The following is a 747-nucleotide window of genomic DNA, read 5'->3' as shown; positions in this document are numbered from 1 at the left end:
CAACAGCCGCAGCCTTCTTGCGCTTCACAATAGCGTCATTGAACAGCGACGCCAAGTCATCAAGCAGTCGGGACTTCACTGTCGCCTCGTCCGCGGCACCTGACAGCCGAGCCACCGTTTCGTTTCGCGTCTTGTGTTGGCGCATCAACAGAAAGAAGCGGTGTTGGGCCTTCTTCCCGTCGATTCCTTGCCGGGTAAACTCACCAACCCCACGCAGTGTCAACGCCATGGCCTCCCATGCCTTTGTGGCTTGCAGTTGCAAGAACGGCCGATCTTTGTTGATCTGCGTTAGCAGCAAGATGTCGTCGTCCTCAGACCACAACTTCTTGTCGAGTGTTTCGGTGAGTGGAGTCCTCGGCAGCCTCGGCCATCCTCGTTTCGTGAAGGAAGTGAGCGTGGCAGAACAAAAAGAGAATCCGGACACGGCAAAGGTGAAACTTGCCGCCAAATCGGACGTTTTGGCACCCACATGCATTTTCACTGTTGCCGTCAAATTTATAAATATGTACAGGATGCAGATACGGCACCGGCACGGGATGTATCTCCGAAATCTGTCTAATGTTGATGTTTAGAAAATGTATGAAGTACCACTGGGGACATTTCTTCCGTCGCTGATGGTGCACTGCCTAAATGAATGAGCTGTGTTCAAAGTACCGTATAATTGACTTTGACATGCGTCATGCTGACGAGCTTTCGATGCTGTTAGTAGGCTCTCAGGTTGCTGATTCGAACTTGGTTTTGCCCCGA

At 51.5% G+C, this 747-nt stretch overlaps 1 protein-coding gene across 1 annotated transcript; it reads right to left on the bottom strand.

The window, feature by feature from the left end:
* Positions 1-28: 28 nt before the first annotated feature.
* H310_00239 (hypothetical protein) lies at positions 29-229 on the bottom strand (the record flags this gene model as incomplete). Its single annotated transcript, XM_008862943.1, has 1 exon — positions 29-229. A coding segment is annotated over one exon (201 nt), but the record flags the coding sequence as incomplete, so codon positions are not given.
* Positions 230-747: the final 518 nt, after the last annotated feature.

The sequence above is a fragment of the Aphanomyces invadans genome (assembly GCF_000520115.1).
Source record: "Aphanomyces invadans strain NJM9701 unplaced genomic scaffold supercont1.1, whole genome shotgun sequence".
NCBI classification, from domain to species: domain Eukaryota; phylum Oomycota; class Saprolegniomycetes; order Saprolegniales; family Verrucalvaceae; genus Aphanomyces; species Aphanomyces invadans.
The sequence above is the reverse complement of the archived record's forward strand: the minus strand, read 5'-3'. Positions and strand labels throughout refer to the sequence as shown.